At 46.4% G+C, this 23,816-nt stretch overlaps 1 protein-coding gene across 10 annotated transcripts in view; it reads left to right on the top strand.

Annotated features, from left to right (window-relative positions):
* Positions 1 to 696: 696 nt before the first annotated feature.
* The window catches only part of Cnot1 (CCR4-NOT transcription complex subunit 1), a 98,815-nt gene continuing 75,695 nt past the window's right edge, over positions 697 to 23,816 (top strand). For 9 of the 10 annotated variants that reach the window (XM_069992438.1, XM_069992433.1, XM_069992435.1 and 6 more), the window contains exons 1-3: positions 697 to 827; positions 18,374 to 18,649; positions 22,221 to 22,328. In XM_069992438.1, coding sequence (XP_069848539.1) covers positions 18,548 to 18,649; positions 22,221 to 22,328 — 210 coding nt within the window. In that variant the 5' untranslated portion in view covers positions 697 to 827; positions 18,374 to 18,547. Of the gene's footprint in view, positions 881 to 18,373; positions 18,650 to 22,220; positions 22,329 to 23,816 lie in introns of all 10 variants that reach the window. The other variant, XM_069992430.1, reaches the window with a different exon arrangement.

Raw genomic sequence — 23,816 nt, 5'->3', positions numbered from 1 at the left:
GCGTCCTGGAGACTACATTCCCCATCATGCATTGCTCCTCGAGGACGCAGGCAACGGTACGCATTACTTTTGCGACTGGAATGGGCAGGATGTAAGACTACATATCCCAAGATGCAAAGATTTCCCAACTGTAGTTCGGCGCTGGTTTTTTTTTTTCCGGCTAAGAGAGCGCGAGGGGAGGGGTGTTTCCACTGGGGATCCCCGCAGTAAACCGGAAGACGGAAGAAAGTGGAGGGAGCCTGCCTCATCCTAACTCAAAGCAGTTCCCGTACAGGCCGACAAGACGTTACAGATTCCCGTCCCGGCTTTATTGTTTCCCAGAAGCAGTCACCAGCCCCCATTGGTCGAAAGCTTCGAGTCCTCGAAGCCCCAAATCGAAGTTAACGGCGATTCCCCATTGGCCCTCGCCTTTTGCGCAGGCGCGCCGGGGTCCGACTCAGGTCCCGCGGGGCCGGTGAGAAGCCATTGGGCAAAGCCCGCCAAGTTGGAGCTCGGATTGGTAGTTGCTAGCGGGAGCCTGGTTTCTTCCTCGACTTCTGCGGACGCTGATGTGTGATTGGTTAAAATCCGCGGGCGCCTGCCGGTGATTGGACAGGCGTCGAGGGTGGAGTGTGACCATTGGCTGGTGCTAGGGCCAACCCTCCTCGGCCAGACAGCGAATGATGAAATGGGAACGGGGAGGGGAAAGGCCGCGACGTGAGCGCGCGACCTCCGGCGCCATTTTGTAGAGAAACAAGCGGAGTTAACCGAAGAGGGGGATTGTGGAGAACCAGAGTCCGAAGGACCCAGGAGTTTCCCTGTGTCCAGCGCAGCCGGAACCGCCTGAGGTCAGCGGGGCTGGGGGTTTGCTGGTGGTGTCAGCCGCGGAACGCGAGTGCGGGTGAGGGAAGGGTCGGGGGGGGGTTTGAGCCGGGGCCATTGGGAGCGTTTTTCAGAGCTCCGGGGGGAAACGAGAGGCAGCTGGGACGGGGAAGTGGAGCGAGGCGGGAGAGGCCGACTCCGGTCGTACGTCTCGCGAGGGGCCCTGGGTCCGGAGGAGGCTTCGGCAGAGCGGAGCGCCGGGAGCGGGTGAGCCCCGCGGTTGGCGCCGGGCCGGGCCTGGCGGCGTTGGGAGCCGGACGGCGGCGGCGGCGGCGGCGGTGGCGGTTCAGGAGCCTGGGCGCCGCACCGCGCGGGCTGCAGCCTCCCCGGCCGCACGAGCGCCTTAACTGTTGTTTTCCCTCGGGGCTCTCGAATGGGCGCCGTGGGCACCGACTCCCGAGGCCTAGCTGCTGCGCTTGGCCGGGGTGGGGGGAGGGGGCCGCCGGGGAGAGGGAGTTGGTGCCGACCCCAGAGCCTTTGCCAGGTACCGGGAACTGCCGCTCTCCCCCCCGGGGTGGGTCCCCAGCGTGTTGTCAGAGGCCCCCCCCCCTCCGCCCTGGTCCGCCCGCCGGTGGGAGGGGCGCGCGGGAACCCACACTTCCTCGTTACTTCTGGCTACAGGTTTTTTTTTTTTTTTTTTCCTTTCTCATTTCTTTTTCTGTCGTTTCACTGGCACAACCCGGCGCTCACTTTCTCCGAAAGTCGCCTTCGAGGCCCCCCCCCCCCCCCCCGCCTCCAGCTTGATGTGGGCGCGGTGGGTGGCGGTTCCGTCCACCGCAGGACAAGTGTCTCTTTCCCCCGTGAGCCGAGCACTTGTAGGCCTCGAGGCTGCTGTGAAGTTGGGCTGCAGGTCTTTCGAGTTTCTTGAAGACCCGACCGACCGCACATCTTGTGTTTTTTGCAGTCCCACCTGCTCCGCCGAAGCCACTCGCCCACCTGTGCGCACGGATGAGGAATGGGCTCAGTGGGTTTCAAGAAAGTGCGGTTGTGTTTTAGACGTTCTGAGAAGAAGTGAACTTTTCTCCCAAAGTCAGCTAGTCACAAATGGTTATCTCCCCCTACCTCCTCACTCAGGCATCGAACCTAGGATCTCCTGTGCATGCTATAGGCAATCCCTGCACTAGTGTCACCCTCCTTAGACTTCTGTAAAACGGGAAAAAAAGTATTTTGTTCTTGAAAACAGTACTTACATCTTCCTACTTGTATCTCTACAATTGGATCTTCGATGACTTCATGGGAGTTTTGTGGGTTTTTTTTTTTTTTTTTGAGTCGGTCATGGGGCTTGAACTCAGGGTCTGGGCGCTGTCCCTGAGCTCTTTTGCTCAAGGCTAGAGCTCTGCCACTTTGAGCCACAGCTCCACTCTGGTTTTCTGGTGGTTAATCAGAGAGAATAGTCTCAGGGGCTTTCTTGTTGAGACTGGCTTCAAACCATTACTCCCAGACCTCATCCTCATGAGTAGCTAGGATTATAGGCATGAGCCACCAGCACCCAGCGTTTAAAAAAAAAAATTAACAAACTTGAGCTTTTCTTACAAGATACTCCCTTTGAAAAGGAGTAGGGACACATGACAGTTAAAAAAATGGAGAATGGAAGTGAGATATTGAGAAGTGGGTCAAACAGGTTAAGAACAAATTTATTTTTACAGGGGTACTGATCTTTGGTGTAAATTGGAATTTCTACTCTTTCAAAGATGGGTAGCATAGTATTTAGAAGTTAATAAGATGGATGTATGGTAACAGCCCTGGGAGAAGGCACTTCTCTGGAAGTTGAGGCTACCAACCTAGGGCAAAGTTACCTAGAGCTTATCTCAAGAACAGTACAAACAAAAAGGCTGTGGACCTGTCTCAAGTGTTGGAGCACTCAGTGTGTGTGAGGAGACTCTGGATTCCCAGTTAAGCCCCCCCCCCAAAAAAAATATGGTTGTGTAGTAACAGTTTAAATAATGATACTTTAGGAAACTACAAATTGTTACATTATCTGAGGACAAAATGGATTGATGATACCTGGACTTTTAGGTGGCTAATGGTAGCATGTTGCTAAACTAAGGAGATGAGGGGGTGTTCTGGCACTTGCTTGGTCCCCTTTCTACAAAAAGACCCAAAGTTTGAGTCTTAACTCTTTCGGTAGAAACTTGACAAGTTTAGAAACAAGGCACAAAAACCTGTATTTCCTTACTGAGATTATAACCAGAAGTGTTTTTTTTTTTTGCGTGCACGTGTGTGTGTGCGCGTGCGTGTGTGCGTGCGTGTGTGCGTGCGTGCGTGCGTGCGTGCGTGCGTGTGCGCGCGCGCGCGTGTGCTAGTACCAGGGCTTGAACTCGGGCCTTGCATTCTTGCTCAGTTTTCTTGTTGATGGCTGAGTCAACCCTCCAGTTAGGCATTTTATTTTGCTGGTTAATTGGTTAACAGACCTTAATGCCTAGGCTGACTTTGAACTTCCACTCCTCCGAGTCTCAGCCTCCTGAGCAGGGAATTAAGCCTTTTTTGTTTTTTGGTCGTGGGTCTTGAACTCTGGGTCTGGGCGCTCTCCCTTAGCTTTTCAGCTCAAGGGGAGTGCTCTACCACTTGAGCCACAGCGCCATTTCCAGTTTTCTGGAAGGTAATTGGAAATAAGAGTCGCATAGACTTTGCTGCCCCAACTGGCTTGGAACCACGATCCTCAGATCTCAGCCTCCTGAGTAGTACAGGCTTGAGCCACCAGCACCCAGCTTTTTTTTTTTTTTTTAAACTTGCTGTGTAGTATGTGCTGTCCTCTAATGTTCAGTTCTGCCTCAGCTTTTAAAGTTCTGGTAACCATGCCATGCCAGACTTGAAGCACTGTCACTGTGTGTGTGTGTGTGTGTGTGTGTGTGTGTGTGTGTGTGTGTGTGTGTGTGTGTGTGTGTGTGTGTGTGTGTGTGTGTGTGTGTGTGTGTGTGTGTCAGAGAGAGAGAGAGAAAATGACCCTCTAAACTTCTTGCTAGAATGACATCCCAACAAGACTTATTTTAAGATAAAGAAAAGCCAGCAATATCCTTTCTGTGTATGTACATTTTTTAAATAAAATTTTGCCAGTCCTGGGACTTGAACTCAGCCTGGGTACTGACCCTGAGCTTCTTGTGCTCAAGTTTACCATACTACCACTTGAGTCACATAGTGCCACTTCTGGCCTTTTCTGTTTATTTTGTCAGTCATGGGGCTTGAACTCTAGGCCTGGGTGCTGTCCCTGAGCTCTTCAGCTCAAGGCTACTAGCACTCTACCACTTGAGCCATAGTGCCACTTCTGGCTTTTTCTGTGTATGTGGTACTGAGGAATTGAACCCAGGACTTCATGCATGCTAGGCAAGGACTTTACCATTAAGCCACCTTCCCAGCCCTGTATATAAATTTTTTTTTAAATTTTGGTCGGTCATGGGACTTGAACTCTGGACTTGGGCGCTGACCCTCAGCTCAAGGCTAGTGCTCTACCACTTGAGCCACAGCACCACTTCCGGCCTTTATATGGTGCTAAAGGATCGAACCCAGGGCCTCACGCTTGCAAAGGCAAGCACTCTATCACTGAGCCACCTTCCCAGCCCCTCCCCCCCCCCGCCCCAGTCTTCTGAGTAGGTTGGGCTGTAGCCGTGTGACACACCTGGCCTTAATTTTTTGGGGGGGAGGGTCCGGTCGTGGGGCCTGAACTCTGGGCCTGGGCGCTGTCCCTCAGCTCTTCAGCTCAAGGCTAGGGCTCTACCACTTGAGCCACAGCACCACTTCCGGCTTTTTTCTTTTTGCTTATGTGGTGCTGAGGAATCGAACCCAGGGCCTCATGCATGCAAGGCAAGCACTCTACCACTGAGCCACCTTCCCAGCCCCCAATTTTTTTCTTAACTTTTAAATTTCTATCACCAGTGGCATGAAAACATTTGCCTTTTCAAAAATTATTTCAGATTATCTGTGTGTACATACTGAGTACCTTGCATATATATGGCTGAATTAATACATGTAATAGTTAATACATAAACTCTCTGGTAAGTTGTAGCCACTTTACATAAGTCGTATACCATTTCTAATTACCTAGTGGATGTTTTTTTTTGTGCCAATCCTGGGGCTTGAACTCAGCCTGGGTGCTGTCCCTGAGCTTTTTTTTCCCCCCCCTCAAAGCTAGTGCTCTAAGAGCCACAGGCTCTACTTCTGGCTTTTTGATGGCCAATTGGAGATCTCATTCATGGACTTGTCCTGTCAGAGCTGGCTTCAAATGATGATCCTCAGGATTATAGGCATGAGCCATTGGCATTTAGCCTATCTGATGGATTTTATTTATTGTTTTGTTCCTGAAGTTTGAACCTAGAATTCATGTATGCTAAGCATGCCTTCTACCCACTAAGCTTCTTCTATAGTCCCTGACTGGTAGATTTGAGTTATTGTAGCTTACATGAATTTGTGGAAAGCCAATCTAAGGTTTACACTTGTAGGGTCTACCCCTATTGAAGGTAGACACAAAAACTATTTTTTCAACAAAGGCATAGGCATTGTTGTCATTTGGGCAGAACAAGTTATCTTTGTTAAGATGTGTGTGTTTGCTGGGTGGGTGGCTCACACCTGTAATCCTAGCTACTGGGGACTGAGATCTGAGGATCATGGTTCAAAGCCAGCCCAGGTAGGGAAAGTCTGTGAGACTCTGATCTCCAGTTAACCACCAGAAAACTGGAAGTGGTGCTGTGGCTCAAGTGGTAGAGCACTAGCCTTGAGCTGAAGAGCTGAGGGATAGAGTCCAGGCCCAGAGTTCAAGCCCCACGACCTACCCAAAAAAAAAAAAGTGTGTATATGTTCATGTTCCTTCATCTCTGGCTTGATTTATTTGCTCTTGGCTGGCTGGCTGGCACTCTACTACTTGAGCCATGTCTCTAGCCCTGTTTATTGCTGGTTATTTTAGAGATGGCATCTTGGATTTTTCTGCCTTGTCTGGCTTTGAATTGTGACCCTCCAAGTCTTAGCCTTCTAAGTAGTTAGAATAATGGACATGAGCCACTGGTGCTACTGCTTATATTTTAGATTGGTTCTGGGGATTGAGCCCAGAGCCTCTGATATATGTTCCACCAGTGTACTATGCCAGTAACCTAGTTCCAAGTTTTTTGTGTATGTGTACTGATACTAGGGCTTTGATTGAGTAGTGTCTCTCACTCTCACTTGCTTCCCTGCTCATAGTTGGCACTGTACTACTTGCTCCTGACCTCCAATCTGGCATTTTCTGGTCAATTGGAGATAGTCTTTCAGGCATAATCTTCAAAGGTGATTCTTACTTGAATCAGTCTTGTGTCTCTTAACAATTCACCTCTTTCATCATTTTCCTCACCTCCCTACCTCTATCCCCTACTAGTTTTATGGAGTTTCCTAGTTCCATTTTAATCTATGTACATTAAGTCATATAAGTTTATCTTTCTGTTCACTGTTCTCCCATTAGTCTGTCCCTCTCAGTCAAGACATGTTTTCAAGCCTGGCGCCAGTGGCTCGCGCCTGTAATAGTCGCTACTCAGGAGGCCGAGATCTGAGGATCACAGTTTAAAGCCAGCCTCCGCAGGAAAGTCCGTGAAACTCTTTATCTCCAATAAACCACCAGAAAACGGGAAGTCGCTGTAGCTCAAGTGGTAGAGCGCTGGCCTTGAGCTGAAGAGCTGAGGGACAGCGCTCAGGCCCAGAGTTCAAGCCCCATGACCGACCAAAAAAAAAAAAAAAAAACATTTTCAGCTTTCTGATACTCGTCTTGTTAAACTGTCTTTCAGTGGTTCTGTAAAGTTATACGATAGGATCTTACTCCTGAATATACCATACTTGAGTCAAGTTGGCTTGTTTATATTTGCATAAGGTCCTGTCTGTATTTGTGTATGTTCATACTTAAGGTCTAAAAATATGCTTTCTAGTCTCTTAAAGCATATTCATGGATTCAGAGAGTTTTTGTTTTTTGGTCAGTTGTAGGACTTGAACTCTGGGCCTGAGCGATGTCCCTGGGATCTTCAGCTCAAGGTGAGAGCTCTACAACTTGAGCCACAGCACCACTTCCCATTTTTCTGGTGGTTTAGTGGAGATAAGAGTTTCACGGACGGGCTGGGAAGGTGGCTCAGTGGTAGAGTGCTTGCCTTGCACACATGAGGCCCTGGGTTCCATTCCTCAGCACCACATAAACAGAAAAAGCCGGAAGTGGGGCTGTGGCTCAAGCGGTAGAGCGCTAACCTTGAGCTGAAGAGCTGAGGGTCAGCGCCCAGGCCCAGAGTTCAGGCCTCATGACCGGACCCAAAAAAAAAAAAAAAAGTTTCATGGACTTAACCTGCCCCAACTGGCTTTGAACTATGATCCTCAGATCTCAGCCTCCCGAGTAGCTAGGATTATAGGCATAAGCCACCAGCACCTGGCCTGTGAGACTCTTATCTCCAATTAACCACCAGAAAACTAGAAGTGGCGCTGTGGCTCAAAGTGGTAGAGTGGTTGCCTTGAGCTGAAGAGCTGAGGGCAGCACCCAGGCTCAGAGTTCAAGACTCACAACCCATCAAAAAACAAAACAAAACAATAAAGTGGGCTGAGAAGGTGGCACAGTGGTAGAGCGCTTGCCTTGCATGCATGAGGCCCTGGGTCAATTCCTTAACACCACATAAGCAGAAAAAGTCAGAAGTAGCACTGTGGCTCAAGTGGTAGAAAGCTAGCTTTGAGCTGAAGAGCTGAGGGACAGTGCCCAGGCCCAGAGTCCAGGCTTCACAATCGACCAAAAAAAAAAAAAACAAAAAAACCCAAAAACAAAACAAGAAAACCCTGAAACATTAAGGGGATTACACTGGAAAGCACAGTATAAAACTCTCAAGATTGCTCAGCATTATGTAAAGTGGAAGAGGAAGATGGAGAAGCTGCAGATGTCTAAGAATATGTAGAGTGGATTGCTGGAAACAGACAAGGCTATCCTAGACACAAGAAAAATAGCAGAAGCGGGGAGTATGGCATAGTGGTAGCGTGGTGTTTGCCAACTTGCATGAAACCCTGGGTTCAATTCCTCAGTACCACATAACCAGAAAAAACCATAATCGACACTGTGGTTCAAGTGGTAGAGTCCTAGCCTTGAGCAAAAGAAGCTCAGGACAGTACCCAGACCTTGAGTTCAAGCATCCCCCCCCCCAAAAAAAAAAAAAAAGCTTCTAAAGGTAAAATTGATGCTGGAGGTGAAAATGCTATGACTTGTTTTGTTTTGTTTGTTTTTGTTTTTTGCTGGTCATGTGGCCTGAACTCTGGGCCTGGGTGCTGTCCCTCAGCTCTTCAGCTCAAGGCTAGTACTCTACCACTTTGAGCCACAGCGCCACTTCCAGCTTTTTCTGCTTATGTGGTGCTGAGGAATTGAACCCAGGGCCTCATGCATGCAAGGCAAGCACTCTACCACTGAGCCACTTTCCCAGCCCCCCCCCCTTTTTTTTTTTTGCTGGTCATGGGGCCTGAACTCTGGGCCTAATGCTATGACTTGTATATACAGCTCTGTTGCTTGGCTATATGTATATGAAGATATTAGTTAAGATCATGTGAAACCAGGCACCAGTGGCTAATGGCCTAGTTACTTAGGAGGCTGGGATCTCAGGGTTGTGGTTTGAAGCCAGCCAGGGCAGAGAAGTCCCTCTCCCTCTCCCTCTCCCTCTCCCTCTCCCTCTCCCTCTCCCTCTCCCTCACCCCTTCCCCTCCCTCATCCCTCTCCCTCACCCCTCCCCCTCCCCCTCCCTCATCCCTCTCCCTCTTTCTCCTCCCTTCCCCTCCCCCTCCCCATCTCTCTGTCTCTGTCTCTCTCTTAGAGTCTTAGAGCTTGAACCCAGGGCCTGGGCACTGTCCCCGAACTACTTTTGCCCAAGGCTAGCACTCTACCACTTGAGCTACTACAGTGCCACTTTGGTGTTTTCTGTTTATGTGGTAATGAGGAATCAAACCCAGGCTTCATCCTAGGCAAGCACTCTACCACTAAGCCATATTCCCAGCCCAGAAATTACATCTCTTATATATAAGAGACTTTGTTGTTGGTCATGGGTGTTTAACTCTGGGTCTGGGCCTGGGTGCTGAAAAGCTCAAGGTGAGCACTCTCTATCGCTTGACACAGCCCCACTTCTGGTTTTCTAGCTGTTAATTGGAGATGAGTCGTACTTTCCTGCCCTGGTTGGCTTTGAACCTCAGTCCTCAGATCTCAGCCTCCTGAGTAGCTAGGATTACAGGGGTGAGCCACTGGCATCTGGCCTATAAGAGACTTTTATTTCCAATTAGCCACTCAAAAAACTGGAGATGGAGCTGTGGCTCAAACTGGTAGAGCTCTAGCCTTTTTTTTTTTTTTTTGTCGGTCGTGGGGCTTGAACTCTGGGCCTGGGCATTGTCCCTCAGCTCTTCAGCTCAAGGCGAGTGCTCTACCACTTGAGCTACAGCGCCACTTCCGGTTTTCTGGTGGTTTATTGGAGATAGGAGTCTCACCGTCTTTCTTGCCCAGCGCCTGGCTGAGCTCTAGCCTTGAACAAAAGACCTCAGGGACACCTTCCAGGCCCTTAGTTTAAGCCCCACAACTGACAAAAAGAAAAAATCATTTGAAGATCTTGTCTATATCTTAGAATATTCCTACTTGCCACAACCAACTTCTCAGTTTTACAACAATGTAGAATGCAAATGAAATGAAGGGGCATTCACAGCCAGGAATGGTGGTTCATGTCTGTAATACCAGTATTTGAGAAGATGAAGATGGAAATGTTAGGTCATCCTGTGAGATTCTGTCTCGGTGCACATATATCTCACTGCCTCCTATGTGTTCATTGTACCCATGCAAGGATGCTGAAGTGATGAAGGAAATCATTGTTTGTAAAAGGAGCCACAGAGTCACTTGCAGCTTTTTCTGTTTATGTGGTACTGAGGAATGGAACTCAGGGCTTCATGAATGCTAGGCAAGCACTCTTCCAGTAAGCCACATTCACAGCCCTATCTTTTTTTTTTTTTTTTTTTTTGCCAGTCCTGGGGCTTGAACCCAAGGCCTGGGTGCTGTCCCTCAGCTCTTCAGCTGCTGTCCCTCAGCTCTTCAGCTCTACCACTTGAGCCACAGAGCCAGTTCTGTTTTTCTGGTGGTTTATTGCAGATAAGAGTCTTATGAACGCCGGGCGCTGGTGGCTCACGCCTGTAATCCTAGCTACTCAGGAGGCTGAGATCTGAGGATTGCGGTTCAAAGCCAGTCCAGGCAGGAAAGACCGTGAGACTCCTATCTCCAATAAACCACTAGAAAACCGGAAGTGGCGCTGTAGCTCAAGTGGTAGAGCGCTTGCCTTGAGCTGAAGAGCTAAGGGACAGCGCCCAGGCCCAGAGTTCAAGCCCCATGACCGACAAAAAAAAAAAAAAAAAAAGAGTCTTATGAACTTTTCTGCCTGGGCTGGCTTTGAACTGGCTTTGAACTCAGATCTTAGCCTCTTGAGTTGCTAAGATTACTGGAGTGAGCCACCGGCACCCAGCCTGGGGCTTGAACTCTTTGAGTGTTGTCTTTGAGGTATTTTTGCCCAAGGCCAGCACTCTAATCACTTGAGCTATAGCACCACTTCCAGATTTTTCTGAGATTAATTGGAGATAAGTAAGTACTTTCCTGCCCAGGCTGGCTTTGAACTGCAATTCTCAGATCTCAACCTCTTGAATAAGATTATAGGCTTGAGACACGGTTGCTTGGCTTGGCTTGTATAACAATACTTTAAAAAATGTACAAGCTGTCATTTCAACAATCGAATTAGAGTACAAAGACAGCTCACAATGTGAGAGAGAGCATAGCCAGGCCTGGATGGCTGGCTACTGTAATCCTAGCTACTCAGGAGGCTGAGATCTGAGGACTGCAGTTGAAAGCCATCCAGGCAGGAAAAGTCTGTGAGACTCTTTATCTCCAATTAACCACCGGAAAACAAAAGTGAAGCTGTGGCTCAATGTGGTACAGTGCTGCTAGACTTGAGTGAAATTGCTCAGACAGTAACCAGGCCTTCCCTGACTTGAAACCTTACTGACCCTGAAAAAGAAAAGCATAGAATCTGTTCTAATTATTGGTTCTCATTTTAAAAGAACCCATACACTTGACCATTGACCATATTTATCAATCGCTGTGCCATGTGTGTTAAGATAGCCCAGGGTCACCTAACACTTGATCTTCAACTTCCCAAACATGAGATATAACAGGCATGTACCACCATTCCTGGTTGCGAATGCCCTTTAATTTGCATTCTACATAGTTGTTAAATTGAGAAGTTGGTTATGGAGAGTAGGAGAATTCCAATATTTTTGCATGAATAACTTTAAGGATGAAATGAGTATCAGCTGAGATGGGGTAAGCTTTTACATGTGTATAAACAAATATGGACAGGGAAGTCAGGAACTTCTTTTTTCTGCACTCTTGACTTCATACTTAGAGGGTAAATGCTCTCTATACTTGAACCACACCCCCATCTTTTTATTTTGCTTATTTTTCTGTTTCCTCTCCTCCCCTCCCCTCCCCTCCCCTCCCCTCCCCTCCCCTCCCCTCTCTTTTTCTTCTCTCCCCCTCTCTCCCCTTCTCTCTCCTCTCTCCTCCTCTCCTCTCCCTTCTCCCCTCTCCTTCTCTCTCCTCTTTCCTCTCTCCTCTCCTTCTCCCCTCCTCCCTCTCCTCTCTCTCCTCCCCTCCTTTCCTCTTCTCCTTCCCTTCTCTCCCCTCTCTCCCCCCTCTCCCCCCTCTCTCCCCACTCTCCTCTCCTGTCCCTCTCCCTTCTTCTCCTTTCTCTCCTCTCTCCTGGACCTGGGTGCTGTTCCTGATCTTTGGCTCAAGGATAGATTAATTAGAGATAAGATTCTCATGTATTTTCATATCTGGGCTTACTTCAAATAGTGCTCCTCAGATTCCAGCCTCCTGAGAAGGATTACAAGCATCAGCCCCCAACAACATCTTATATTTGACTCAGGCTGGTCTCAGATAATAATCCTACCTTACAGGCTTTCTCAAATGAGATCACAGACATGTACCACTATGCCTAGCTGTCCCTCAGCTCTTCAGCTCAAGGCTAGCGCTCTACCACTTGAGCCACAGAGCCACTTACAGCTTTTTCTTTTTGCTTATGTGGTGCTGAGGAATCGAACCCAGGGCCTCAGGCATGCAAGGCAAGCGCTCTACCACTGAGCCACATTCCCAGCCCCCCTAGCCTCTTGATTGGGATGGATGTCTCACTAACTTTTTGTCTTTGATGGCCTTGAACTATGATCCTCCTGATCTGCCCCTAGCTTAGCTGGGATTCTAAGTTTGAGCCAGCACTCTAGGTAAGGTGATGGTTTTCCAACATAAGTGTTTGAGATATCAGGTAGGAAATTAAATACAGAAGAAACCTAGACACCATGGAGGTTTGAGCTGGTGGACATAGGCTATAGATAAAACAGAGAGTTGTTGGTATTGATGTCTTTTAAAACCACAAGAATTAAGTAGATCACTAAGAAAAGTGTGTATGAAGAAAAGTCCAAGGGGGTCTTAATATTACAAGGCTGAAAGCCAGTAAAGGAGACTGAGCAGGAGAGATCAGTGGAAGAACATCTTTGAAATAGTTTATCACTTTAGAAGTTGGGAAGCTATTAGCTTGGTCAGTGGTGATGGCTAGGATGATCATATGGCTTGGATTTTACTGTTTCTTTTGGTGCAGAAGTTTTCCTTTTGGTGGTGATAGTGATACCATGAATGCTCAAGGAAGTGCTCATCACTGAGCTATATCTTCTACCTGTTATAAATTGTTTCTGGTGCCCTCTGCGTTCAGAAGGGTACTAGTTTGACTCATTAATTACACGGTCACTATAATAGATCAAGTAAGAACTGGGAATTGGTTATTAGTTGAAGTTTGGCTTTTTGAAATTTGTAGACACACACACACACACACACACACACACACACACACACACACACACACACACACACACACACACACACACACACACACACACACACACACACACACACACACACACACACACACACACACACACACACACACACACACACACACACACACACACACACACACACACACACACACACACACACACTTTTTTTTTTTTTTCCGGTTGTGGGGCTTGAACTCTGGGCCTAGGCACTGTCCTTCAGCTCAAGGCCAGCGCTCTACCACTTGAGCCACAGCAACACTGCTGTGAAAGAAAGTCTCATGGACTTTCTTGCCCGGGTTGGCTTTAAACCACTATCCTGGGCTGGGAAGATGGCTCAGTGGGTAGAGTGCTTGCCTTGCATGCATGAGGCCCTAGGTTTGATTCCTCAGCACCACATAAGCAAAAAGAAAAAAGCCAGAAGTAGCGCCGTGGCTCAAGTGGTAGAGCACTAGCCTTGAGCTTAAGAGCTGAGGGACAGCGCCCAGGCCCAGAGTTCAGGCCCCATGACCGGACCCAAAAAAACCCCACTTATCCTCAGATCTCAGCCTTCTGAGTAGCTAGGATTATAGGTGTGAGCCACCAGCACCTTAGAGCTTTTCTTTTCTTTTTTTTTTTTTTTGGGGGGGGGGTGTCCAGTCGTGGGGCCTGAACTCTGGGCCTGGGCGCTGTCCCTCAGCTCTTCAGCTCAAGGCTAGCACTCCACCACCTGAGCCACAGCGCCAATTCCAGCTTTTTTCTTTTTGCTTATGTAGTGTTGAGGAATCGAACCCAAGGCCTCATGCATGCAAGGCAAATGCTCTACCACTGAGCCACCTTCCCAGCCCCACCTTAGAGCTTTTCTTTCTTTTTTCTTTTCTTTTCTTTTTTTTTATTTGTCGGCCATGGGGCTTGAACTCTGGGCTTGGGAGCTATCCCTCAGCTCTTCAGCTCAAGGTGAGCTCCCTACTGCTTGAGCCACAGCATCACTTCCGGTTTTCTAGTGGTTTATTGGAGATGAGTCTCATGGACTTTCCTGCCCTGGCTGGCTTTGAATCGTGATCCTCAGATCTCAGCCTCCTGAGTAACTAGGATTACAGGCATGAGCCACCAACACCCAGCTTAGAGCTTTTCTTATCAGTAGAGATAGGAAATAATAAAATTGCATGTCTTGAGGAATTGAGAATATTTGTGAATGTCATTCATTTAAAATTAAATTTTGCTGAATTGTACTGCCATAGGTAAGATATTCATTTTATAATAAACATGTTCTGGGCTGGGAATATGGCTTAGTGGTAGAATGCTTGCTTAGTATGCATGAAGCCCTGTACTCAATTTCTTAGTACCACATAAACAGAAAAAAAAAAAAAAAGCTGGAAGTGGCAGAGTGCTTGCCTTGAGCAAAGAAGCTTAGGGACAGTGCCCAGGTCCTGAGTTCAAGCCCCAGGACTGGCAAAAAATAACAAAAAACTGCTTTCAACATTGTTTACTATTAATGATGGTGAGGATTGAGCCCCAGGGTTGGTCCTATGTGTGTTGACAAGCTCTATTAGCATTGTTCATTACAGGTTCTGAGTAAGGAAGTAAAGAAACTTTGTTACACAGACTTCTATCCTCCTGAAAGGTTATAAAACTACTTTGGTGTGGCAGTACTGGGGTTTTGAACTCTGGGCCTAATGCTTGCTCAGCAGTTGCTCTACCACCTGACACCCCACTCTCCCTCTACCCCCAGACTTTTTTGCTTTGGTTATTTTTGAACAGTCTCCTAGCAGGCCTGGACCATGGTTTTTCTAATATTTTGCCAAAGTCTCTCTGTCTCTCTCTGTCTCCCTCCCTCCCTCCCTCCCTCCCTCCCTCCCTCCCTCCCTCCCTCTTTGTGTTGTTCTGTCCCCTCTCTTTTTCTTTTTTTGGTGTCAATACTGGGGCTTGAACTCTTGGCTAGTGTTCTATCATTTGAGCCACAGCCCCACTTCTGGCTTTTTGTTGGTTATAAGAATCTCACGGATGGGCTGGGAAGATGGCTCAGTGGTAGAGTGCTTGCCTTGCATGACTGAGGCCCTGGGTTCGATTCCTCAGCACCACATAAGCAAAAAGAAAAAAGCCGGAGGTGGCGCTGCGGCTCGAGTGGTAGAGCGCTAGCCTTGAGCTGAAGAGCTGAGGGACAATGTCCAGGCCCAGAGTTCAGGCCCCATGACTGGACCCCCCAAAAAAAAGAATCTCACTGAACTGGGCACTGGTGGCTCACGCCTGTACTCCTAGCTGAGATCTGAGGATCATGGTTCAAAGCCAGCCCGGACATGAAATACTGATCTCCCAATTATCCACCAGAATACTGGAAATGACACTGTGGCTCAAGTGGTAGAGTGCTCATGTTGAGCTGAAGAGCTGAGGGACAGCGCCCAGACCCAGAGTTCAATTCCCATGACTGAAAAAAAAAAAAGAATCTTACGGACTTTCCTGTCCAGGCAGGCTTTGAACTATAGGTCTCAGGTCTTGTTCTCCTGTGTAGCCTGTGTAGAGTAAGCCACCTGTACCCAGCCAAAAATCACTTTACTATAGCTTATCTCAAATCTTACCACTCTTGTGGGTCCCCCCACTCTCTTTGTAAATTTTGTGAAGTAAAAGTAAGACAACACAATGAACAGTTGTGGAGAACAAATATAGCTGAAGGTGAAAAAGGAAAGCTGCTTCATTTGTACAATCAAAAGAATTCTAGGGACTGGGAAGGTGGCTCAGTGATAGAATGTTTGCCTTGCATGCATGAGGCCCTGGGTTTGATTCCTCAACACCACATAAACAGAAAAAGCCGGAAGTGGCACTGTGGCTCAAGTGGTAGAGTGCTAGCCTTGAGCTGAAGAGCTGAGGGACAGCGTCCAGGCCGAGTTCAGGCCCACAACCGACCAAAAAAAAGAATGCTATACCTTTTTTAAAATTTGTGCATGTGTGTGGGCTAGGTTTGCAGGTAGTGGTAATTTACTCAAGGACTTGCCACAAATACTAGATAAGCTCTATACTACTTACATTTCCCTAAAAGTTGTATGATGATAATGTAGTTGTACAAAAGGGTTACAATTCCATAAGTAAGGTTATGAGTACAGTGTTTGGCAAGTATCACCCCTTTCTTCTCCCCCTTATCCCTTTCCTGTTCTTTTTGTTGGTTGTGGGGCTTGAACTCAGCCTGGGCACTGTCCCTGAGCTCTTCAGCTCAAGGCTACCACTCTACCACTTGAGCCACAGCTCCACTTCAGGCTTTTTCTGTATGTGGTGCTGAGGCATCAAACACAGGGCCTCATACATGCAAGGCAAGCACTCTACCACTGAGCCACAGGGCCACTTCCATTTTTCTGGTGGTTAATTGGAGATCAGTCTCACGGACTTTCCTGCCTGGGCTGGCTTTGAACTGCAATCCTCAGATTTCAGCCTCCTGAATAGCTAGGATTACAGTCATGAGCTACTAGCACCTGGCTCAAAATCTTTTTTTGTGAGACAGTTTTGCTCAGTTGCCCAGGTTGGCTTGAAATTTGCCATCTTCCTACCATAGCCTCCTAAAATGCTAGGATTACGGTGCAGCACTGCACCCAGCTTAATTGCTGTCTTGTTTTGTTGTGCTTTCTTTTGTGCACTGGCCTTTGAACTCGGACTTCAGACTAAGCTCTGCCACTTGAGCTACTCTGCCAGCCCATCTCTTTATCTCCCCCCCCCCCCCCCCACACACACACATCTGTCCTTGGGCCTGAACTCTGGACCTGGGCACTATCTCTTGTTCTTCAGCTCAAAAACAGAAAAACCTCTGAAGTTAATCAGTCAGGCTTTTTTTTGTAACCCTCCTCTTAATCAATTTCCTATTCCCACCTTACAAAACCTACTGTTTTGCTAATACCCTTTTTTTTTTTTTTGTCTGTTGTGAGGCTTGAACTCTGGGCTTGGACACTGTCCCTCAGCTCTTCAGCTCAAGGCTAGTGTTCTACCATTTGAGCCACAGCACCCACTTCTGGCTTTTTCTGTTTATATGGTGCTGAGGAATCAAACCCAGGGCCTCATGCATGCAAGGCAAGCACTCTACCACTGAGCCACCTGCCCAGCCAGAGTGCATTTCTTTTTAGGCCGTGTCACTCACTTTGTTTTGCTTTGGTTATAAAAGTTTTCTGACATAGCCAGTGGTTGGATTTAAACTCATAAGCAATCTGTTGCTTTGCTTTTCTTTGAAAATTGTAATACAGCTTCTGAAGTCTTTTTTTTTGCCAGTCCTGGGGCTTGAACTCAGGGCTTTTGGGCACTGTTCCTGAGCTTCTTTTTTGCTCAAGTAATAGTCTACCACTTGAGCCACACTTCTGGCTTTTTGTTTATGTGGTACTTAGAATTGAACCCAGGGCTTCATGCAATTACTCTACCACTAAGCCACATTCCTAGCCCTTCTGAAGTCTTTACTTGTCTTTCTGTCAGCAATTCAGGTAATTAGAATTCATTCCAAAATGCTTTGGGACCCAAGCTATTTTCTTTGAGCAGTAACATAGGAAAAAGTAAAGTAAATAATTTTTTCTTTGTTTTGAGAGGGGCCATATTAGGATTTGAACTGGAAACCTCCTGTTTGCTACACAGGCACTTGTCATTTAGCCACTCCCTTCCATCTACACATCTGTGTGTGTCCATTTGTGTTTGTCCATCCTTGTCTATGTGTCTGTGTCTATCCTGGGGCTTGAACTCAGTACCTGTGTGTTGTCCTTTAACTTTTTTGCTCAAGGCTGGCCCTCTACCACTTGAGCTATATATTCACTTCCTGCATTTTGGTAGTTAATTGGAGATGAGAGTCTCATGTATTTTCCTGCCTAAGCTGGTTTCAAAACATGATATTCAGATCTCAGCCTCTTGATTGAGTAGCTAGGATTACAGATGTAAGCCATTGGTACCTGGTTTACATCTTTTTTTTTTTTTTTTTTGGCAGGGGTGGGTGTGGGTGTGGGTGTGGGGGGTGTGTATGGGCAGTCTAGGGGCTTGAACTCAAGGCCCTGGGCACTGTCCCTGAGCTGCTCTTTGCTTAAGGCTAGCACTCTACTATTTGAGTCATAGTGCCACTTCTGGCCTTTTTTGTTTATGTAGTACTGAGGAATTGAAGCCAGGGCTTTTCATGCACGCTAGGCAAGCATGCACTCTACCACATTCCCAGCCTTATATCCCTTTTTTGCTTTAATTATTCTTCTAGGATTTTTTTCATTTGAAGGAATCCTCCTATCTTCCTTTCCTCTATAGCTGAAATTAACATGCCTGAATTACCATATTCCTTAGTTGAGAGTTAAGTGTCCCCCGTCCCCCCCCCCCCCCCCCCCCCCCCCCGTTAGCCTGTGGCCACATTCCTTTCAGTCTTCACATCCTGAGTATCTGGGATTACAAACATGAGTCATTCCTGGCCTCTGTAGTCTTGTGAAGGAGGACTGAAAATGGGATTCTGTCTCTTAAGCCACATTCCCAAACTCGTAATTTTAATTGTACAGTCTTACTGCTTTTGACCATGATAATAGAAACTGTCTTTTTGAATTGGCAAAGTAGAAATTTTAAAGCCTTTGTAACCTTTTTAGGCACTGAGATTAAGAAATGAAAGTTATTTAACCTGTTCTTCTAATTTAAAATTCTTATTTTACTCATTTTTATTTTGTTTTAAAAACAGGTGCCATGTTTCAGGACAGAGTAAGACACCTGGTAAAGAAGAATTGAAGAAATTATACAGATACCAGATATAGCATAATTACAAAGAAAGCATTAACCTGCCTCTGAGGTGACTAAAGGGGAATAATGGTGATTTTGCGCCGGGCTCGGCCGCCTGCTTCCGCCCCAACCAGCAATGAATCTTGACTCGCTTTCGCTGGCCTTGTCTCAAATCAGCTACCTGGTGGACAATTTAACCAAGAAAAACTACCGAGCCAGCCAACAGGAAATACAGCATGTAAGTGATATAGTCAAGAAAGAAGTACCATTAAAATGATGAATATGGGCTGGGAAGGTGGCTCAGTGGTAGAGCACTTGCCTTGCATGCCTGAGGCCCTGGGTTCGATTCCTCAGCACCACATAAGCAAAAAGAAAAAAGCCGGAAGTGGCACTGTGGCTCAAGTGGTAGAGTGCTAGCCTTGAGCTGAAGAGCTGAGGGACAGCACCCAGGCCCAGAGTTCAGGCCCCAGGACCAGACCCCCCCCCAAAAAAAAAAAAAAAAAAAGAAAAGGATGAATATGCAGAGGAGAGATGGTTAGAAGTGTATATGGGTATGTAGCATGATATAACCAACCTTCATCTCATGTTTCTGTGTAGTGTAGTTGTTAATTATTTTTTTGCCAGTCCTGAGGCTTGAACTCTGGTCCTGAGTCCTTCCCTGAGCACCTTTTGGTCATGGGTAGCACTCTATCACTAGAGCCACTTTCAAGTTTTTTCTGTGATTTAATTGGAGATCAGAGTCTCAGAATTTCTTGCCTACACTGGCCTCAAATTGTGATCCTCAGATCTCACCCTTGAGTAGCTAGGATTACATGTGTGAGCCACCAGCACCCATCTTGCTTGCCTGTTTGCTCCTTCCTTCCTTCCTTCCTTCCTTCCTTCCTTCCTTCCTTCCTTCCTTCCTTCCTTCCTTCCTTCCTTCCTTCCTTCCCTCCCTCCCTCCCTCCCTCCCTCCCTCCCTCCTTCCCTCCTTCCCTCCTTCCCTCCTTCCCTCCTTCCCTCCTTCCCTCCTTCCCTCCTTCCTTTCTTCCTTTCCTTTCCTTTCCTTCCTTCCATTGTAGGGCTTGAACTCAGGGCCTGGGTGCTGTCTCTGAGCTCTTTCGCTCAAGGCTAGCATCACAGGAAAGTCTCTGGCTTTGAACTGCTATTCTTAGATCTGAGCCTTGTGAGAAGCTAGAATATAGGCATGAGCCATAGGCACTTGGCTTGTTCAGTGTAATTTTAGAGATCTTACCCCAATCATTGAGGATATTCACATCTTTTTATTTCTATCTTAAAAATGAAATCCTTTCTTGTTCTATCTTGAAAATGAAATATGATCTGGTTTTAGAATGGTTCTACTTTTTCCTCATTTCAAGAAGAGATTTTAATTCATAAGCCATAAAACCCACCCTTTAGGCTGGGCACTGGTAGCTCACACCAGTAATCTTAGCTATCCCAGGAGGCTGAGAGCTGAGAATCATGGTCCAGTAAACTGGAAGTGGCACCATGGCTCAAGTGGTAGAGCACTCTCCTTGAGCTGAAGAATGGAGGGACAGTACCCAGGGCCCAGAGTCAAGCCCCACGACTGAACAATTACCCCCCCACCCCCAAAGGTTTCATCTAGCTGGGTGCTGGTGGCTCATGCCTGTAATTCTAGCTACTCAGGAGGCTTAGATCTGAGGGTCATAAGTTCAAAGCCAGCCCAAGGCAGGAAAGTCTGTGAAACTCTTATCTCCAATAAACCACTAGAAAACTGGAAGTGGCGCTGTGGCTCAAGTGGTAGAGTGCTCGCCTTGAGCTGAAGAGCTGAGGGATAGCACTCAGGCCCAGGGTTTAAGCCCCATCACCCCCCCCACCAAAAAAAAAAGGTTCATCCTGTCAATTTTTGATTTAAAGTTGTGTGTAAATATCACCAGACTATTTCATCACCCAAATAGAAAATATTTTTTTTTGTCTGTCGTGGGGCTTGAACTCTGGGCTTGGGTGCTGAACCCTCAGCTCTTCAGCTCAAGGCTAGCACTCTACCACTTGAGCCACAGCACCTACTTCTGGCTTTTTCTGTTTATGTGGTGCTGAGGAATACAACCCAGGGCCTCGTGCATGGGAAACAATCACTCTACCACTGAGCCACCTTCCCAGCCCCATAGAAACTCTGCTTTTTAGCAGACGTTCTCAATTCTCATCTTTTCTGTCCTTGACCCTTAGTGTATTTTTGGCTTTTGTGGATTTGTCTATCCTAGACATTTAGTAAAAATGAATCTAATGTGTGGCGTTTTGTGTATTCCTTCTTTTACTTTAACAATCTTTTAAAGATTTGTCCATTTTGTGTTTTTACTTCATCCCATTTTTGTTAATATTACACCCCCCCCCCCCTTTTAAATTGTTTGTGGGGCTTGAACTCAGGACCTGGGTGCTGTCCCTCAGCTCTTCAGCTCAAGGTGAACACTCTACCACTTGAGCCACAGCGGAGTCTCACAGACTTTCCTGCCTGGGCTGGCTTTGAACCACAATCCTTGGATCTCAATCAACCTCCTGAGTAGCTAGGATTATAGGCATGAGCCACCTGTGATCCACATTTTATCTGTTCATTATTCAATGCACATTTATGTTTGTTTGTTTTCACTTTTTGGCTGCTATAAATATACACCTAATGGAGCTACTTAATCTATATTTATCATGCTTGAGAGTAAAGCCCAGGGTCTTACACATGCTAGTGAAGTAGTATTCTACTATTATTGAGCTATATCCTCAACTTGTCTTTAACTTTTGTTTTGGTCTTTAATGTTTTTTCTTTTTTTTGGTCCGGTCGTGGGGCCTGAACTGTAGGCCTAGGCGCTGTCCCTCAGCTCTTCAGCTCAAGGCTAGCACTCTACCACTTGAGCCACAGAGCCACTTCCGGCTTTTTTCTTTTTGCTTATGTGGGGCTAAGGACTCGAACCCAGGGCCTCGAGCATGCAAGGCAAGTGCTCTACCACTGAGCCACCTTCCCAGCCCCGGTCTTTAATGTTTTGAAGATCTCCAAGACTTGTGCAAAGTCCTGAATTTTTCTTTTCCAGGAGCACTACATGGGGTTCCATTTTCGCCTCATTCTTACTAAACAGTCATTCCTTTTTGCTTTTAGCCATCCTTGTGTGTGTGAACTTGTTTTGATTTTACAAAGTAATAATAGTGAATACCTTTCCATGTGTTAGTTTCAATATGCTTGGAGGACTATCTGTTGAAAAATTTTTTTTTTTTGGGGGTCCTGTTGTGGGGCCTGAACTCTGGGCCTGGGTGCTGTCCCTCAGCTCTTCAGCTCAAGGCTAGCGTTCTACCACTTGAGCCACAGCGTCACTTCCGGCTTTTTTTCTTTTTTCTTATGTGGTGCTGAGGAGTCGAACCCAGGGCCTCAGGCATGCAAGGCAAGTGTTCTACCACTGAGCCACCTTCCTAGCCCCTCTGTTGAAATTTTTTGACTTGCAGTTAAAAAAAATTAATGTTCTTTACCATAGGTTCAACTTGTACAATATTTAATCTTTATGAAAAGTAAATAACATCTTAATTTTAGTGTTTGTACCTCTTCCCTATATTTAACTTAAATAGATAATCATACCTAGAAATTTAAGGGTAAAACTTTTTTTTTTTTTTTTTTTTTTTTGCTGGTCGTGAGGCCTGAACTCTGGGCCTAGGTGCTATCCTTCAGCTCAAGGCTAGCTAGTGTGTGTGTGCGTGTGTGTGTGTGTGTGTGTGTGTGTGTGTGCGTGTGCGTGTGTGTGTGCGCGTGTGCGTGCGTGCGTGCGTGCGTGCGTGCGTGTCTTCCTTTAACTTTACATTTTTGTTCTTTGCAGATTGTGAATCGGCACGGTCCTGAGGCAGACAGGCATTTATTACGCTGCCTATTTTCACATGTTGATTTCAGTGGCGATGGTAAAAGCAGTGGCAAAGATTTTCATCAGGTATTTGGGATTTACAAAGCTTATGTCCAAAGCTCTTAATTGTTCAGTTAGTTGCAATTTTGTGTATAATGTATGTTAGAAAATAGCATCCAGGAAATCATCTCTGGTTAAATAAATGATACTGAGGACATTTCCCTTTTTCTATTCTCTTCTTTTTGCCTGGCTGTAAACCATCAGAGCTATTAATTTAAAGTTAAACTGCTGGTGTCAGACCTGTACCTGCCTGAGAAAAAGCGGAATGGGGTGTATTGCTTGATAGTAAAGCATAGAAGGTATTTCTTGTGTGAATTGAGTCTTTTTGGCTTATTAATTTTATAACAGTTAATCGCAGTATTGTTTGTATCTTATTAATGAACACTTTTTTTTGGGGGGGGGCTTGTTGTGAGGCTTGAACTCAAGTCCGGGGCACTGTCCCTGAGCTTTTTCGCTCAAGGCTAGTGCTCTCCCACTTTGAGCCATAGTGCCTCTTCCAGTTTTCTGGTGATGAATTGGAGATGAGAGTCTCCCAGAGTTTGACTGCCTGGGCTAGCTTTGAACCACAATCTTTAGATCTCAGCCTCCTGAGTAGCTAGGATTACAGGTAAGCCACCAGCACCCAGCATGAACTCTGTTTTGTGGAAGCTTTGGTTTAACACTTGTTGATAATAGATGATGAATAGTTTAATAGAATTTTCCAAGAACTGACTTTTTTCTTTTTTTGCTTATAGGTGTTATTTTTTATGAACTATAGTACAAAGGAGCATCTATACATGTCAGTTTATGTATACAGTGCATCTTGATCAGTTTTACCCAATAGAATCTTTTCAGAGAAAAAACTGATGAGTTAGTTGGTGGAAGGTTGATTCTGAGATAGTAAGTCAAGTAATGACTGATCTAGAATAAGGACAAATATATGTAGATATACACACACACACATACAACATATACAAATCATATATTGTTTATAACACATGCATAATATATCTACATATATGTAACAGTATATAATACCCATCAATCAAGAAGTATATAATGACATAACTTCAGGACTTCAGTAGAGTTGGGAAAGATTGGGGAGACATGAAAGAGGTGACATTGTTCAACATACATTGTATTTAGCAGGGTGCTGGTTGCTTATAACTCTAATCCCAGTTACTCATGAGGCTGAGATGTGAGGATCACAGTTTGAAACTAGCTTGAGCAAAACAGTCCATAAGATTCTTTTTTTGTTGTTGTTGTTGTTGGTTGTGGGGTTTGAACTCTGGGCCTGGGTGCTGTCTCTCAGCTCTTCAACTCAAGGCGAGTGCTTTACCACTTGAGCCACAGCGCCACTTCCAGTTTTCTAATAGTTTATTGAAGATAAGAGTCTCACGGACATTCTTGCCTGGGCTGGCTTTGAACCTCAATCCTCAGACCTCAGCCTCCTGAGTAGGTAGGATTACAGGTATGAGACACTAGTGCCCAGCTCCTTAAGATTCTTATCTCTTAACTACGAAAAGCCAGAAATGG

This window comes from Dipodomys merriami, unplaced genomic scaffold, assembly GCF_024711535.1.
Source record: "Dipodomys merriami isolate MVZ:Mamm:240054 unplaced genomic scaffold, mDipMer1.0.p SCAF_41, whole genome shotgun sequence".
NCBI classification, from domain to species: domain Eukaryota; kingdom Metazoa; phylum Chordata; class Mammalia; order Rodentia; family Heteromyidae; genus Dipodomys; species Dipodomys merriami.
Note: the sequence above shows the minus strand (reverse complement) of the source record. Positions and strands in the feature narration are given on the sequence as shown.